The sequence below is a fragment of the Varanus komodoensis genome, unplaced genomic scaffold (assembly GCF_004798865.1).
Source record: "Varanus komodoensis strain SLA01 unplaced genomic scaffold, ASM479886v1 scaffold5, whole genome shotgun sequence".
Taxonomy (NCBI): Eukaryota; Metazoa; Chordata; class Lepidosauria; order Squamata; family Varanidae; genus Varanus; species Varanus komodoensis.
Genome location: NW_025336087.1, coordinates 37,347,537 through 37,363,381, shown reverse-complemented (window position 1 = coordinate 37,363,381; position 15,845 = coordinate 37,347,537). Strand labels below are relative to the sequence as shown.

The following is a 15,845-nucleotide window of genomic DNA, read 5'->3' as shown; positions in this document are numbered from 1 at the left end:
CTAAATGGTTTCAATGGAAATTTAATCCCATGCTTAGCTCTCATCCATTGAGGACAACACAGTTTTCTGAAAGCAGAATATCTATCCGTGTGTGCGCGTGTGTGTGCGTGTGTGTTTATATATATAAACAATCTGAATACAGATTTTAAATGTAGGGGTTATTTCACCAGCATTCATATGATATCAAATCATAGAATCTGAGTAAACACTTGAGTACATTCATAATAATATTCATGACTGCTCCTTCCTGAAGTACATATATGAGTGTGTACTGGACTTCAAGGAAGAGGCAATTTATTTTGTGAACCCTGTAAATTGCTCTATGGCTTTAAATTGTTCCACTGACATTACTTCAGGATTTTTCTTTTAACTTCCTGTGGTGAACATCATAATTTATAGCATATTAAACATTCTTGGAATGTCCTATTCCTTTTGCCCTATAAATAATGTTCTATGAATATTTGTTATGTCATACTTTGCAAGGATATGCCTTGTGTCATATTTAATGACTATTTAACTTATAAATTCAACTGTCCAGTTTCATTTTTTTAGTCTGCAAAATCCTCAAAAATGATAATTAGGTAATCCCAATTTTTGAGCCTGTGGAAATCAGAAATGCATCTATCAAAGGATATTGTATGGGATATTGCATCTATCATAGAAAAAGATTTGCATCCATCATGAGAATAGATTGTGGCCTAAAATACTTTGGGATAGTTTATTGTAATTGACTTAATTATATGTTAAGTTTAATAATTTGGATCAATTCTTACTTTAAAAAGCAAGCTTTACTCATACTCAACATACATGTTATAAACCTTAATGAAGGTGATCAACATTGTTTTCTGTGAATAACAAAAAGAAGCATGCATGTTTATGGATTATCAACGTGATTCATTTTAGAGCGAGAGAACAAGAACAAGAAGCATAGAACTGAGAAGTCAAAAGCATAGAACTGAGAAGTCAAAAGCAATGCACTCCTTGAACTTTCCCATTTTAACTCGTACATTTAAACTGTTAAGCTGACATGTTCCCTGTCTTCATTAAAACTCTTCCTAAATCTCGCAACAATATATTGACCCCAGGGTACACGGTTGAATTAACAGGTGTATGGGATCAAAAAAGCTACCTGTGCATGCCCAGTCAGATGTGTGAGTTCTCTGTTTGACCTGCATGCCACATCACAAACTGTTTTTGAAACTCCTCAGTGCCCCAAATGCCATGTGCTGTGTGGCACGGAGGATCTTCTTTTACACTCAGTCAATTTTCTTCAGAATTCTATGAAGCCATTTCTCGTAGGTCACTTCTTGTTTCAGTGCAGTAAGAAATAGTTGCCTTATTTTGTTTGTATTGATCATCCTTGTAAAATTTGAAGTTTTTATGGAACATGAGCAACAAGCAAAATCTACATTTTACACACAATGATATCTTACAGATTAGTATCAAGTATCGAGTACGTACTTACAGATAGTATCCTAGTGTACCCATGTGCTTGCAGTACCTACTACTTGTGCTACTGAACTTGTGTGTCTCTAAAAATAACCCAAAATCAAAACCATAATTTCCAAAATAGGACAGGTCAGCAGAGCCTGGAAATGAGGGATTTGTTGACCTGCCCTGTCCTGGAAGTAGTGCTTCGTTTTCTTTCTAGGATCATTTTTAGAGGCACCAAACCTAATTGTGCAAGCAGTGGGTCCCCTGAATGCAATGGAACCAGAAGAGGCAAAGAAGTTCCATTCTGATTTTGTTAAAATTATACATCAAAAGCGATGCTGAATAGTTCTCATTTTTCTTGAAATACTAACTTAAGAACACTTTCAGACTAAAACAATATGTAATTTAGTTGTAAAATGACTGCAATTCAGTTTAATGCAGACTGCTGTAAAATATGCATGCTTATTCATGAAATGAATTACAAAATGAAAAACAAAATTTAAATCATTAATGTATCAAAAATTGTATTTCTTTGATTTCACACATCCACAGTGGAACTTCACACTTTCATTATAATATGCAATGCTAACAATTAATGACAGAGAATTATTTCACCAAGCATGTCCTATTCTCCTTCTCACATCATTAGTTCATGGAGCAGGAAAATAAAACAGTCAGGGGAAGAGAAAGAAAACTGAGACAGCCACATTTGCACCTAACAGCAAACCAGAACTGCTAATTTATCCTGTTCTACTGTGAATGAGCAGTATGCTAATACAGAGAGCCAGCTTGTTCCTACTTCATTCCTCCTTCTGCATGGGTGGCTAATGACAACAAGAAAACTTTGCTTCCAGTTCTGCTGCTCCCAAAAAAAAGTGGGGATTCCCTATTGGCTTGTGAATTCTGGCTTATTTGAGAGCAACTAACCAGGAAACTGGTTTCAGATGTCACATGAAGAGTTCCATTTCTATTTTGTTTTACATGCTAACACCAAGGAAAGAACAAATCAAAACTGAATGAGGTCACATTCACCAGCACATTGCTCACTGATACCTAGCTAGGATAAGCTAGAAGGAGGAGCAGCAGCCAGTTCCCAGCTGGACCCTAGTTTATGATGAAAACAATGGCATGGGGTTTAGTCACAACTGAGTCTAACCAGTTTGAAAACTCTGAGCAATGGCTAATTTGCAAGAGTGCCAGTTACGTTGTCATTTTATACTTTTCCAATACTCAGAATTAAAACAGGTCACCACATCTTTTGCATTTAGTTTAAAATTCATAGATAACTCAATCAATTTAGTACATTTCTCTAAAGTGCTCTATTTTAAATGTCTTATAATCAATGTTTTGATTGTTGTTTTTTGTTTCACTTACCAACAGTATCACATGGTTCATCTTTATGTACACAGAAATCCTTCCTAAAATTGGGAGACAGAAAAAGACAAGCTCTTAAGAAAATATTGCTGTTATATCACCAATGAATATGTAGACTTCTACATATATTAATGGCTTGACAAAGAACAAGAGTCACTCATTTTAAAAAGCATACCAAAGGAAATCCTGACATTAATCAAAAAACACTTTCAAGATTAAATCTACTTGGCCTGAGATTCTTTGCACACATTTTTGAGTATGTCTCACTGAACTCAATGGATCAGAGTTCAGCAGATGCACCTCACATTGCTCTGTTAAATGCGCAGTCCTGTCTACTGCACCTTCAGTGACCACAAGGCCCTGAATTGGAGGAATTGATGCAGAAGTAACAGTTGCCTCCCCATCCTCCTACCCTGCAGTTTTGCTGGATTAGCTGTTTAGCCTATCTGGCAACAGTGCTTTGGAAGGGCATGAAGAAAGACGCAAAGATGCTGAGGACGGCTCCTAAACTAGTCTCTCTGCTTACTTCTCCTCCTGCCTATTGAAATGCCTCATTTTCTCCCTCTCAGATGTCACTTTTCCGAATTCAGAGCAAGCCAGCAAAATTCTTCCTTCACAAGCTGCAACTCTCTGTGTGTGCATGGGTGTGTGTTTGTGGGGGGGGGGGGAGAGGCAGATTTCCAGCTCTTCCTTCTAAGGTCAGAGTGCTGTCCCTGACCTTGGAAGAGGCATTCCCAGTATTTATGGCATATCAGACAATCTCTAGAGGCCACAGTATCCTAAAATGCAAATGTCGTGGACGCATGGAACTAAGAGCCATTGTTGTTGCTTTTCCTGGAAAAAATAAAAATTGAGGGGAAAATTGAAAGATATACCATGTATCTCAGGTCATTTGTATTGTGTATAATTTGGTGTTTTCATGTTGTTATAAGTAACTTAAAAACATTTAAAACTAACTATAAAGGAAAAGGTAAAGGTTTCCCCTTGACATTAAGTCCAGTCCTGCCTGACTCTAGGGGGCGGTGCTCATCTCCGTTTCCTAGCCGAGGGAGTCAGCGTTTGTCCGCAGACATTCTCCGTGGTCATGTGGCCAGCATGACTAAACACCGAAGTGCACAGAATGCTGTTACCTGCCCACCGAAGTGGTACCTTGTTATCTACTTGCATTTGCATGCTTTCGAACTGCAAGGTTGGCAGGAGCTGGGATGGAGCAATGGAAACTCACCCCATTGTGCAGATTCGAACCGGCGACCTTTCAATCTACCAGCCCAGCAGCACAGCGGTTTAAACCACTGCGCCACCTGCAGTTCCAAAAAATCTAACTATAGTAAGTATGCAATTATTAGCTAAATGCACTGCACTTTTAAATGTAACATAGCACACATAATTGATAAGAAAATGAAGCTATACATAATTCAATTCTGGTTCCTGTTTTATGTCTCACTGAACTTCAATAAATAGGCACTGAAATATCTCAATTATCTAAGAAGTCAAAAGAAGCAAGAAGAGCTAGAGGCAGAAGTGTTTAGGAGACAGCATATGTTCCTGTTTGTGAGGAACTGGTTGGAGGACAGTTTATCTTGTCTAAAGGAAAAGCTTTTGAGGGTTTACTTATCTGGGAAGTCTCTCTCTTATCTATTAGGAATTGCAACCAAGCATATTTAATGCAATACAATGTAAGAAACATATAAGCATTTTTAAAAAGTCATCCCTAAGAAGGCAGATAGAATTTCAGGAAGATCTAGTCCTCCCCTCCCAGGAAATGTTGATCCTAATACATGTTGCCATGTCATATTTGTGAACGAGAGTCCAAGAGAATAGCCAGCCACACACTACAACCCAGTACACATGACAACCATTATGGGGAACCAGTCAAAGTGGGTTTTCAGGATGTACAAATACAGACCACTTCCCACAGGGTGGCTTCCTCCACTTCCCCCCACCCAAACAAACTGTCAAGACAAAATGAGCAAAAACTTTGCCATAATGTGACTGCTAAAAGCCTGACGCTGTGAAAACAGTTTCATACTTAAGACTGACCTGATTAGGAATCCATTTTACAAGTCCTGCTGCCCACGTACGTCCCAGAAATGCTAGTAGGCCTGCTGTTTGGAGGTACACTCATAGATATATTAATTGTCTACTGGTCCAGGACAGTTTTCCTTCAATCCTTACTGCTTTACCCCAATGTGCCTGTAGCATATCATGCACATGATCCTCCATCCCCCTCCAAACTGTGTGTATGTATTATAAAAGCATCTTGTACAGACTCCATCTTGGCAGTGCTCTGGGGGGCTTTTTCAGGCATTCTCCTACACAGGTGAGGATTTAAACTGGGGACTTCAACTCCGTCCACAAATGAAACCAGGCTTCCTACTTTGTGCCCTCCAGATGTCATGCATGGAAACTCCCAGCTTTCCTGACAATTGGCTGTACTGAATGGCACAGATGGGAGTCAAATTCAAAAACATCTTGAGAAGAAGGCTAGTTTAGCCCTCAGAAGAACAAATGCAGGGCCACTATCTTTTCTCCCAGGAGAACTACCTGAAATGAATAGGAAAGTGAGCTGATAAATCAAGCTGAGTAGGGTCCACTCTATCCGCAGACTGGGATAGGGAAGCTTGGTCATTTTTAATGTGGTTGCACCAGTTCCAAAGAACTGTTTACATATTTTTGCTGTACTTCTCTAGGTGTTATTAAGGGGAGGAAAGATTAATTCATCTATTAACACTCACATGATATTTACGACATTCTTAGGGGAAAATCTCTCTCAGCCTATTGGATCCCTTTCCATTATTTACTGTGAACCTTAGGCAGCCTTTGGGGGTTCTATTTTGCTTCATCCCTGTTCAGCTAAAAGTTAGTTTCATGAAAGGAGCAGTATGAATAAATATGGAAGAGTAGAGGTATCCTTTTTTTTTAATCTCTATGATAGTTCTCAGTGTACCAGCTGACAATATGTCATTATTTGTCGGAAGTACATACTGCAAGAGACCAATTCTGTTTATGCAACAATATTAGCAAATGTGATACCTAAGGTCTGATGTATGCAAGCCTGGAAAATATTAAGCAACAGTTATGTAACTGTTATTAATATTAAATATTAATAATATGTGTTTCAAGAATGAGGAGATACAATATTCAATATTAAGCTCAAAAAAGCATACTTGTCAATATGTATACATCTTAACTATTTAGACTATGAGCAAATTGATGCTTTCATTTGGATTCACTTTTGTCCTAGTTGAAATATACTTTCAAAAGTTTGATTATGAGAGTTTAGGGAAATAGAACTGTTAAAGTCTTGGCAATGGTGAAGTACACTTGCATCCTGTTTTGCATTGAAACAAATGTAAAACATTCCCTAATTTCCAAGAATAAGGAATGTATTCCTTTGAGGCTAGACTGTTCAGTAAAAGTTTATGATACTCTGAATGCATCTATAAATGATTCATTATTTATTTGCTTCCTCACTGCTACACAGGACAATTAAAGGATGTAAGTATTCAGCATTTATAAATCCTTCAAGGGGATTTGGTACTATCTTAACTTCTCTAAAAGACCAGTGAACTGATGGTAAAAATATCACAAAAGCCTGGAAGCATATTTAAATATACATTTAATTTCAGTATGTAAGGCATAAATATACACCTGCTGCAGAACATTTTGCAGAAAGACACACACATACAGTCAATAGATGCTAATTTCCCTTCCCCTCTCTTTTCTACCTTCCTGGAACTTTACTGTCCCTAGCTCTTTCCCCTACTAGGTGAAATACTTAATTTCACCTAGTGTTTCAACTTCTAGCTACCTGACATACTACCTTTTCTGTCCTTTCTGTATTCTGTATACAAGCTACTGCCCACCTCTTCATACAAGGTGTTGCTCAATGTAAACTGGATAATTTCCTCATTACAGGACACACCTGATGTGAAACAGCTCGACTTACAATCTGCGGAATTTTTCTGTATATCATCTTTGTCCTTTGAATAGAGCATCGCTCTGTTGGTTGCCTTCTCTGCTTAAAACAACAGAGGAAGGGGAAAAGCTGAACTCAGAACTGGATTTCTCGTACTGTCTAAGTGGGCATGTTCTACCCAGAACACATTTAAATGAATGGTTATAGTTCACCTATGCACAGTCATACCTACTGAAATACTAAATAAGCTCTGTTTTATGCTACAAAGTATGTTGTTATCTTATTAACAGTACATGCTTACATAGATCAAATTTAGGATGATAATTACACAGTCTAGATGCAGAAGAAGCTGTTCCCACTGTTATAGGTCACACTTTGCTAGAAAATTTTGCTATAATTGATCATTCACTATGCTTCCAACCTTTTGACTGAAAGCAATAAACTTCATTCACTATTGCGAACTTAAAATTTGCTTACTTCATGTTCTCAGTTTGAAATATAGGCTCATAAGGATCTATCTCCCTTCCCCTGCCCTCTCTCAGAGAGATCCATTCTAAGACTGTCAAATTCCAGATTATTGCTATGCTCATATTTAACACACACCTACTTTAGATATGCATTTCCAAATTCTCAGTTCAATGACAGAGCAAAATAAACTGTCTTATCATTTAAGGTCCTACCAGTTATGGCTCTAGATTAGTCTCATATAAGAAGTCTAAAGCCACAATAAGACAGTAAAAGGTCTCTTTTACTATCAGGCAAAGTCTACATCTTTTACAAGTGAATTACTAAGCTTATAGAGGGGCTAACAGACCTTTATTCAAGTGGGAGTACAGTAAAACTTTTAAGAGATTTATGAGAGATTTTTTGAGCTTAAATGAGGTGACTAATGGCAGAAAAGAATCTGAGGCAAGAATGGGCAACTACTAGTCTGTCATTTCCATAAATTATACTTTAGTCATAAACTTTGAAACCTATGAAATACAAGACTGGAAGAAGTCCTTGGGGCAATGCAAAGCTTAAGTATTTAGCTCCTCAAAATAAAGCCTACTATTATGCAAGTATCTTTTCAAAGAAACAAATAAAATAGCAAGGTATGTGAAGGGGGATCACACAGCAAATGACAAGAAAATACAGCAGATAAGAATTAAACTCAAAAACTCTCCAATCTGGTTTTAGTGGGAAAGTTTTCATAGAACTTAAAATAGCTACTTAAATTAAGCTGTCTTTTTATAACTTTACTTGCAATTTAAGTAATAAGAACAATTAGGAGAATACACATTAAAGTGAGATATGTAATATTTTAAATTAATCTAAAATACGCTTCATCTTAAACTTCCTAGCACCATCACTATATGATTGGCATTTAGGACAAGAAAAGCATTTATCATAGATTGAAAATGAAAATTCAATAAGAAGACACAAAATAAAAGTTGGGGCTTTACTGAGGGTCGAAGAATTGAGGCCATTGAACTGTGGTGCTGGAGAAGACTCCTGTGAGTCCCTTGGACCGCAAGGAGATAAAATGAGTCAAGCCTTAGAGGAGATCAACCCTGACTGCTCTTTAGAAGGCCAGATACTGAAGATGAAACTCAAATACTTTGGCCACCTAATGAGAAGGAAGGACTCACTGGAGAAGACCCTAATGCTGATGGCAAAAGAAGAAGGGAACGGCATAGGACAAGGTGGCTAGATTGAGTCACTGAAGCAGTGGGTGTGATCTTAAGTGGATTCCAGAGGATGGTAGAGGACAGGAAGGCCTGAAGGAGTGTTGTCCATGGGGTTGGGATGGGTCGGATGCGACTTCGCAACTAGCAAGCAAGTTTTATCTCTATGAAAGCTACAAGAGGATTCCATATGACAAGGTAATGCTCAGGATTAGCAAAACCCATTGTTCTGTTGATTTGATGTGAGAGTTTCTTCAAAACAAGAAGTACCCAAACTTTGTATAACTCTTAAATCACAGTACAATTCCATGTATTCTCATTAAGGCATCCAGCCCACTAAATTCAATAGTATTTAATGGAACCTTAATGACAGAATTATATCATGTAATCAATTTGCCTTTTTTCCCTTTATTTTGATGAGCTGTTACTGCTGTCATGAAAGAAATACAAACAATCCCTTTACTTGGTGAAGCTACTTTTGTCATTTGCTTGGAATAATTCGGGTCTAAGAAATAGAGATATTTTAGTTTTTTAATGCCAAAAGGTTTGCTATCTTCAGCAACTCCCATTGATGTTGAAAGCCCACTTGCGGTTACATCCTTTCAAGTAGAGCCCATGTCCTGATATAAGACTATCTCAACCTTGATCAGTTACCACTGATCTATCTTTCAATAGAGCAAACTTTTGACCAACTCATTTTAGCAGGTTTTCATGTCAGGTACCCTGCAAATATGGGCTGATTGTTCACTGAACTTTGCATCCAAGAGATGATTGGAATCACTGTAAATTATTCTCCTATTCCTTCCCCTTCAGTCCTCCGGCCAGCTCCAGCTTAAAATCCAGTGTACTCAAAGACAGACCCTCTACCCACTCCAATCACTGCATTTTCTTTTCCCCAGGCCTCATAAATGAAAAATTGGGGTCATGTTTTTTCAGCCCCAAAAACTGTATTTAAAAAAAAAAAAAAAAAGTTCAGGAAACCACAGACGGTGAAGTCACCCTTATGTATGTATGTATATTTATTTATTAAAAACTTTTCTATCCCATACCCTACAAATGTCGCAGAATGGCTTACAATAAAATTACAGCTATCCAGTATGTATAAACTTGTGTGGTCAATTCTATTGTCTGTTTCAGTTGTCAAAGTGAGACAACAGCCAGACTGTAAGCTAAATTGGTACAGTCGCCTGCAGTCATTTGCCTTGCTGTCAATTGAAAAGCACTGGCAAATGAGGCAAAAGCAGGAAAGCACCAAAAGGGAGTGGCAGCAATATCAGCCACTTCATATATAATCCTCTCATTCTTAATAGCTGAACAGTTTTCAGTATCTTCCACATTTTCGACACTTCTCCGTGTTCTCCAATTACTTCAGAAAATGGAGATAAACCTCACCACCTTTAACCAGCTCCTTTCAGCTGAGCACTTATTGGTGCACTCCTGGACTGCACTCATTGGTACAATTATTGCAGTCCACTCACAGGTCTAAAAGAAACACAGAAATATACAATTAATATCTGGGAAGTAAATGGGGCTAAATTTGTGCTCCTGCAGTAACTGCTCTGAAAAGAAGATGGTCAATAAGAGGGCTTGGGACAAGTGTTGAAAATATGGAGGGCACTAAGATCTTTCAGTTCAGTGCTTAAAAGTCAAGAGAATCACATTGCCAATGGGGTGATAATGTCTCAGACCTCTTTTGATGCAGCTTCTTTTTCCACCTTTTTGTCTTTTGACAGATAGGCTACTGTTTCCTGACAACTTTGTGCTAATTAGCTTACTTGCAGTTTGCCTTGCATCAGAGAGCTTGAACTGCTAACTTGTGTACCCTACAAGGGATTGACCCTCCAAAAAAGAAAAAAACCCAAATAAACCAAACCAAGCCCTATGAAATTATAAGGGACCAACTTTTAAAATATAATCCCATTTGCATGTTTTTAGTGCTTCTAAAAATTGAAAATAAGCTAAGAAACAAATGTTATCCTCCCAAAGTCCACCTTCAGCACTGGCAGAAGGCCAGTCACTAGCAAGATCGAGAAGCAAATGGCGGGGGGGGGGGGATTTCCACTGTGCCTCCACAGTTGCGCTGAACAGCCATTAGAAAATTGCCCTGGTAAATTTCACAGTACAACAATCTAGTGTGAGTCAAACAACCTCTAAAACAAGTCATGTGTTTATGAAAAAAAATTAATGTAAAAAGGTACTGCTAGGAGCTTTTGTGATCTAAAGGAAAAGAAAGTTTGAAGCAATGGCAAGCCAAAAATGCCTTTCAATCACAGCAGGGAGAAGGTTGAAAACTTGCATTCCCTGGAATACCTGTGCAATACGAATTTAAACTCAATTCTCATCTGGAATCATTTAATTAGTTGGGTTGAGAAGGGGGATCTTCCCTCAAGCAAGGGAAATAGAAATGGCGATTGACTAAATGAATTAGATGCTAGAGAATGACCACCAATTTTTCTCCAGAATGACATACACCAACCACTTATGGTCAAAATAAAGAATTTTAGCCCTTGACCTTCATGACTGTAAATTTACTGCTGTTAATGTGTTCTATATAGACTGCCATAGATAATATAGTATTACAAATATTTTGCAAATTGTCACATATCATATTCAAGTCCTTTAAAAAACACACACAAATTGAGATAGTATGCAGGAAAAGAAATGAAACAGGGTTGGCCCTGAGGAATAGTTAGAATTCTCAGAACACACTAGGCGATAAATTATCCTCCATGAATCTTTTGACATCTCCTCTCCTTTCAGTCATTTCTGCCTTCTCTTGCCTCAGGAGGATTATGAGGATTTTATCACAGATTGAGATATTGGAAGGTGGAATCCCTACAACACACCAGCTGAAGTCTGACTGCATAAAAGGAGCTTTTCCTCCTCTCCTCACTCCTGTAGGCTCCTATGCCCTCCATATAAGCTGATCTAGACTGTCCTCCAACCTTCCAGAGAAAGTCTAAGAATATGAGGGAGAAAGTTCCAGAAAAGGAGGAATTGCCCTCTCCTGGTTCCACTGAGAGGGGCACTTCCATGACAGGAAGATCTAACTGGATACCAGCCACAGCACCTACAGAACTTTGAAAAGGTCTGTCATTAACATAACCATCTGCCATTAACATAACTAAAACATACATTTACCTGGTGATTAATATGGCTGCATCCACTGGTGACACGTCTTCACCCCAGCTTGTTGACATCTCTACATGGATGTCATTTTTCTTACCAAATTCTTCATGCTGCCATTTGCAAAAACTCTCCAGCATTTTTTCACCATGATGTCCAATGTACATGTCTGTCTGGAAGTTGTAATGCTTAGTTTACTGTAAGGTAGGACTCTGTATAGTTTTTTATAACAAAAAACTTCCCCTTTAAATTATATTTATAATAATTGAGAATTTTGTCTCGGTATAAATATCTACCTGTCACCTGCTAAACCACAAACTTGATTTCAAGCATGCATTGCATTAAAACTACTATAATGCTCCAGCTTACAGCAAAGCTATGTAAATAGAAGTCTACTTATGTAAACATTTGATTGCTCAGATATTTTGATTTCCATAAGGTAATCTAGGTAAACAAAACATACTGTTTATAGAGCTATTTGACCTGATTTAGATTATTTTAAAATTCATACACAGATTGTTCTGCATACCTATAAAGAGTTGCAGAGATTTAAGTGGATATTCAGGTATCATTCACTTTAAATTATATCCTAGTTTGAGAGTCTCGTATACTTCAATGCCAGAATTGTTATAGTTTCTGCATTGCCTTCCTAACATTAGCGTGCTATTTCCTACTGCGCATTCAAAGCTGTGGCAACAGAACAGAACAAGAAAACTTCGCAGATGTGAACACAAGGTTAATTCGTGTTCACAATGAAGTACACATATAGCTTCAGAAAGCAATGGTAGTCTCCAGACAGAACTTATGGTGACAACAGTGGGCAGATTATAATGTAATATCAGACAATTTTATGTATTGATTAAATTTACATCCCATCTTTCAATGAAAAATGGCACTCAAGATGGTTATCAATAAAGCCAATATTAAAAAAAACCTAATTAAAACATAGCTTAAACACAAACAAGTTAAAATGCAACAAGAGAGCCATTTGAAAAACCCTTCAGCATCTTCTGGAAGTGGAAGGACAACACAGAAGAAGAAAACATAGCCTCTCTTTGCAGGGATTTCCAGTCTGAGGCGCCACCAAAGAGACCTTCTTTGGCATCCCCACCAAACATGCATCTGATAATTGCAGAATCAACTCAGGAGCCACTCTGAAGGACTTAAAACCCGGGAAATCTCATATCGGCTATCTGAAAGACTAAGAACCTGTTCCTTTCAAACAGGGGTTCCCAACTGGGTGAAAGATGACATTTCAGGAGGTGCAACCAAGAGGATGGCTGACATTTTTTGCCAAAAATTAATTCAATAAAAACATCATTTATTATTATTTGGTTTGCATTTTGATATAGTTCTCTTTTGTCAATCAAGACAAAATCTAGGAATTGCCTGAAGCCAGAGGCAGACTTGCAGATCGCAAACAGCTAGAAAGTTCCACATTTTTACAAAATTGTGAATAAGAAGCAGGAACAAAGAAGTCATTGAATGTTATGTTCGCAGTTGGGATTGATTTTACTGTTTACGTTTTTTTCTAATTGCTCGATTTATATTTAAATTTTATGCACTGAATTAAAATTACTATGCACTGAATCTTTTTAGTTCAATTTGTTCACTCACAGTGCTATATGTGGTTCAAAAACTAGAAATTTTGCTTCTTCATCTTCAAATGTTATATTACTTTTCTAGGGGGTGCAAACATAAAATCAAACATTTTCTAGCAGTGCATTGCTAGAAAGGGTTGGGGACCAGTGCTTCAGACGGACTGCAGTGAGAAACTCCTCACTCCTAAAACAAGTTGAATATTGAATAGTCAGGTGGACATTCTGCTACCTCTCTCTCTTTCAGGTTGCCTGGTTCAAAGTTACATACAGCTTATAGGTCACAACCAGCAATTTCATTTGTTTCTAGGAACGGATTGGTAGCAAGCTGTCCACCTGTCTATGTGACATTCAACTTGTTTTAGCAGTGAGGACCTGCACTCCCTATAAAGGAACAGGTTCTTTGTTTGAGGATGGATCCTGAATCCCACATACCAACTGGACAGAAATAGCCTAACAACAGTTATCCATATGGGTAACCACATCTCTGAAAATTAAACTTGCCCAAAATAGGGCAGCAAGATAGTTAAGTGGGACGGGTCAAGGTGAAACCAGTGTTTTGAACTTGCCCTGGTTTCCATTCTGTTTGCAGTTCCCATTCATAGTGCTTGCATTAAATTTCAAAGCCTTAAACAGCTTGGGGCCAGGTTATCTGAAGAAGAGGCCTCTGTAGTTTATAGCTGCTCATATACTGTCTTAGAGGCCCTACTCTGGATATCCCCATCAAGGCTTTTCAATTGTGAAACTCTGGCAGTGGAATGGGCTCCCCAGAGATGTTTACCTAGTGCCTATGTTGTTAACTGTACAGTGCAAGGTGAGTCTGTATTATTCTCCCAGACATTTTAGTTCTTCAGTTTTGGCTGTTTTTCAGTCTATTATTGTATTTTTAAATCTTTACATTATTGCTAGTTTTTACTTTAGTTTCCTATTGTACTACTACTACTACTATTGTTATTATATTATTACATTGCATTTATATCCTGCCTTGCAAGGAATCCAAGATGGCTTACACTGTGATCCTTCACTCCATTTTGCTCCTTGTGAGGTAGGTTAGTTGAGAGTTATCTCCTGGATACCCAGTCCAACACTCTAACCAACATGCCATGCAGGCTCTCATAAAAGAAAGCTTTATATTATGCTTTATCATGCTGTATGCTGTGAGCTTAAAGCCATGAACCACCTAGAAAGATTTGGCTATTTGTTGGTACAGAAATGTAATAAATAAATGAACACAGAAACAAAAGATAGCAAGGAAGTCCCCTGGCCATAGCATTCTGGACCAGCTGAAGTTCAGAACACTTTTCAAAGGCAGCTGCATTGAAAGATAGTCTGTCCTGAAAATCCATAGTTCATATGGATCATGGCCTTATTTCCACTGGTTTTTTTATTTAAATGTGTATTTATCTTCCTAGGAGTCTCCTCCTCTAGTCAATCAGATTTGGAGACATAGCAATATCACTGAGAAGAAAATAAGACAATCTGGGGTAAAATGCATCCTTTGAAATAAATAGTTGCTTCTAAAACAACCATCAAGCACAGAGGTGCTTAAAAGTTGCAGCAAAATGTACCCTCTGCCTTTCAGCTCCAGCCTAGCTATGCATCTTTGCCTACTGCATGTCTTGGAACTGTAGAATTGTCTACTCTAAAAAAAATCTTTACATGGAAAGGATAAATGCAGTACTTTCTTACTGGAGTCTCATGAAGGAGAACAAGCTTGGTCACTCGAAGGTTCACTTGAACTCCAAGGCTCTTGTGCTGAAAAAGGTTAAACACCTAAGGACAAGAAAGAGGAAAGAAAGAAGGTGTAATGTTAATAGAAAACTAAATATGCTAAAAATAATAAAATGATGACAACCTGATCATTAATTTTGTTATCTACCAAGTTGTTCTAGTGAGTTCACTTTTTTCCCTCCCTCCTATACTGTCTGGTCTGGGCACAAGAGCACCACTGCACAGTTTCCATGTCTTTGGAACAGCTTCCTCGTTTGCTTGGGTGCAGGGAGCTTATCTTAATTTTTGCACACAAATCCCCTTCTTTGTTGAAATTAGAAGATCATGTTCACCATCACAGCACATAAAGAATTCTATATTAAAAGAATGTGCTGTTAGTCTTTTCCCCCTGAACTTTCCAATGATTATCATACTGGATTATTCAATGAGTCCACAGTGGAAAAGATCAAAATCTCCAGACAGAGGCCACAGTCAAACAAATAGAGACATTCTCTACAGAAGGTGCACTGGGTTCTTACCATTTACCAGCCCCTAATCTAGGGTTGTTTGATGTCAACTGAACAGTTATTCCTGCTTCTTAAACAAGCTGGCATAGCAGCACAGAAGAGCAGTATAGTGTGATATGTCACTGGGAGGTGGGTTTGCTGGCTGGCTATTCCCTTTCTCAGATTTCCAGATGCTGCATTTAAATGGAAGAATAACACCTTCCTCATCTATGATTGAATAGTAAAAAAAATTCTCATACATTATTAAGACCTGGGTGGGCAAAGAGAAGGAGTTAGTTTTCTCCCAGTTAAGTCCACCAGGTGCTAGGTTTAGCTTCAGAGTAGACTCATGGACTAAAAGGTTGTGTGTGACAGGGTCATCAAGAAGCATATTAATTCTGTTTCTCTTCAGGCTACTTGTCCTTATGACAGTAGACCAGAACGTTTGCATCTTATGTTGAGCCAAGGAGACAGAATGGGGAATCTGCTTGTGTACTGTCCACCTGTGACC

General features: G+C 38.0%; 1 protein-coding gene across 7 annotated transcripts in view; it reads right to left on the bottom strand.

Moving 5' to 3' along the window:
- ADAMTS19 (ADAM metallopeptidase with thrombospondin type 1 motif 19) overlaps positions 1-15,845 on the bottom strand; it is a 106,457-nt gene that overhangs the window by 76,827 nt on the left and 13,785 nt on the right. For 3 of the 7 annotated variants that reach the window (XM_044446853.1, XM_044446855.1, XM_044446856.1), the window contains 3 exons: positions 14,808-14,891; positions 11,536-11,693; positions 2,809-2,852 (listed from right to left, as the gene is read on the bottom strand). In XM_044446853.1, coding sequence (XP_044302788.1) covers positions 2,809-2,852; positions 11,536-11,693; positions 14,808-14,891 — 286 coding nt within the window. Of the gene's footprint in view, positions 1-2,808; positions 2,853-11,535; positions 11,694-14,799; positions 14,892-15,845 lie in introns of all 7 variants that reach the window. The other 4 variants (XM_044446860.1, XM_044446858.1, XM_044446859.1 and 1 more) reach the window with 4 other exon arrangements.